The sequence below is a fragment of the Pyricularia pennisetigena genome, chromosome 6 (assembly GCF_004337985.1).
Source record: "Pyricularia pennisetigena strain Br36 chromosome 6, whole genome shotgun sequence".
In the NCBI taxonomy this organism is placed as follows: Eukaryota; Fungi; Ascomycota; class Sordariomycetes; order Magnaporthales; family Pyriculariaceae; genus Pyricularia; species Pyricularia pennisetigena.
In genome coordinates, this window is record NC_043744.1 from 6384414 (window position 1) to 6387317 (window position 2904).

The following is a 2904-nucleotide window of genomic DNA, read 5'->3' on the forward strand; positions in this document are numbered from 1 at the left end:
TTATGCAGCAACTACCAAATATTTTCATTATCTCTTCATCTATAGTTATCATTCAAACCGGCAGCACCTATAAAATTTGACATATAAGATTACTGCACAACGGGGAATGCATTCACCGTTATTATAATAGTATAAAAAATAGAATAATAAAAATAAATAAATTTATAAAACCCCAGCTAGCTATTAATTTTCTTAGCAAAGCAATATAATTAAGTTAATGGACCGAGCCGTTCGTTCGAATATAGAAATATAAAATAGATTTTTAAATCCATGCGCCAGGTTACCCAACATGTACTTCTTATGCGGGCAAGCCTTTTCAAACGAAGATTTACTTGAGAGTTATGTTTAGATGTAATGAAAAAAATATCTTGCCAAGGGCGGGTCTACAATATATATATTACCTTTGTAAAATCAACCATTTTAATGTTGAAGATCTTGTTTCCTACACTACAGCACTATTGGAATTCTGGACTCCTACAATTTTCGAAACATTTTAGCCTATTTTAAAATCTCAAGTTCGTGATTTAAAGACTCTTTACTTTGAACAACCAAAATGCGCTACGCGACTTTTGAAGCTTTTTTCCTTATTTTGGGAACTATTGCTACCGTTGACGGTAAGATCGAAAATGCAATTATGCGAGGAAATTATATCGACTTAAGCCGAGAACCCGACCCTAATTTCATCGACCACCCTGGGATTCCTAAGCCCGAATGCTTTTGGTTTATGTTTCACGACGGGCAAAGAGTAGAGGCTGGGACTTGTTATAGCAATTGGGAGTTTGGAATGCAAGTTGGTCCAAGCTGGGTTACTATTCAATCAGATGAACATTGTAATTTGTTAGGCACTTATACGCCAGGGTGGATGGTTTTGGGGAAAAAAAGGCCTGGCTTCTAAAAAGATAGAAACTAGAACATATAGTAGTCTCAGGGCTTATCCCTAAAGCCCAGAGCTCCACAATTCATCCACTTCGTTCCGCTTCGCTCCATTTCGTGGCACAATTACCGTTTTGCAATATACCTATAAATCCATGAAAAAACGCTTTAATTCAAATCTGAAGATAATTTGTAGAACTTCGCCGTTTAAAGGGGTGTTTTCGTTAATTCGGCGGCCAATATTCCCTTATAGAAAAATAAAAATCGTAAAAATATACGGTTTATACGTTAGAAATGGCATTTGATACCGCTATTAATAAAGATTTAAGTTTTATTTCTACGTACTATAACGGCCGAAATCAATAGCACCTGCCTTTAATTTGCTTATAGCGGTACCATTTTTTCCATTTTTTCAATTGTCGATTTCTTCTCATATTATTCGTGTTTTTTTAACCAAATTTCAAAGCCTTTGCACGTGGGGGGTGGCATACATATAAATATTAGTACTTGGGGCCTGTGCGTCGTGGGCCCCCTCAAAGAGGGGGTTACAAAACCATGATTTTCGACAAAACCGTGGGCCCCCCCTTATTAGTTTTTTAGCTAAAAAATCGTTAACGAATCCTAGTCTCAGGGCTCATCCCTGAGCCCAGAGCTCCACAATTGAGCGTGGCTCAATTGCGGTTTTGCAATGTACCTGTGGGTCCATCCAAAGAACGCTCTGGTTCAGGTCTGAGGACAATTTGTCGAATTTCGCCGTTTATAGCGGTATTTTTGGCCTTTTTTCGATCGACACTCCTTTATTATTCCACAATTACGCAAAATATCGAAAAAGGAGAATATCGTTGAAAATAGCGTTTAGTACCGCTGTTAGCAGCGATTTGATTTATTTTATTATTTATTATAACGGCCGATCTGGATACCATTTGCCTTTAATCCGTTTATAGCGGTATTGGTTTTTCGATTTTTTTTCGATTTTCGATTTTTTTAAATATTATTTTTAATTGTTAACCAAATTTTATATTTTTTGCACGTGGAGGGTTGTATATATATATATATATATATATATACCGTTACAATAGGTTTTGGTGCATATACCGTATTATATACGTAGTTAAATAAACGGATACGCAACATATATTTTTTGATATATTATTTATAATCGAAAATCGTTTATATTTAACCAATTTTAATGATTGTAAAGCCACAATTTCAGGGTTTACACTAAGTCTGTAAATGAGCGTCCACGTGGAGCCAAATTTATAATACTGGTTTTTGAAGCTTTTTTATACTAAAAAATACTAAATGTATATTTTATAAATGTTTTTGCATTATTTAATTACATTCTTATTATTTTTGTTTTGCCATCAAGTTTTACGGTTTCTGCACGTGAGGGTGGCCCACGCTCACTTAATATACTACTGTAATTTGGTACACATATTTAATAATATAAACCGTGAAATAAGCGGATAGGTAAAATATATATAATTTTACATTCAATTTACAATCGAAACCTTTTCACACTTTTACCAATTTTTATAATAGTAAAACCAGAATTTGAGGAATTGCATTAAATATATAAATAAACGTTAACGTGGAGTCTAATTTATAATACCCATTTATATTTTTTTTATATAAAAAAATGTTAGATTTGTGCCATTTTTCTACGTTTTGTTTTATTTAATTAAATAAAACTTTCAAAACTAAAGATAAATAGCATTTGAATACAGACCGAGAAAAGAATGGACCAATTAAAAGTTTTTTTAATTACTATTATTTACGTAGATTATTTAGCTTTCAACTAAATTGAAAATTAATATAAAGATTCTAATAAAAGCTTTGTTTTGAACCATAATTGCATGCATTTCGTAGTTATAGATCCGCTCAATAATAAATATTATTGTTTACCTTTAAAACATTATTATACTGCATAATCTAAAATAATATTTGAATAAAATAAAAAACTACCAATTTTCCTTAATATTTTGATATTTTTCCAAATAAACTGGATAAAAAAGCGCGGTTTTTCACAAA

At 32.3% G+C, this 2904-nt stretch overlaps 1 protein-coding gene across 1 annotated transcript; it reads left to right on the plus strand.

Annotated features, from left to right (window-relative positions):
* Positions 1 to 553: 553 nt before the first annotated feature.
* PpBr36_05563 (uncharacterized protein) lies at positions 554 to 895 on the plus strand (the record flags this gene model as incomplete). Its single annotated transcript, XM_029892717.1, has 1 exon — positions 554 to 895. One exon carries the CDS (start codon positions 554 to 556, stop codon positions 893 to 895), a length of 342 nt encoding a protein of 113 aa, XP_029750031.1.
* Positions 896 to 2904: the final 2009 nt, after the last annotated feature.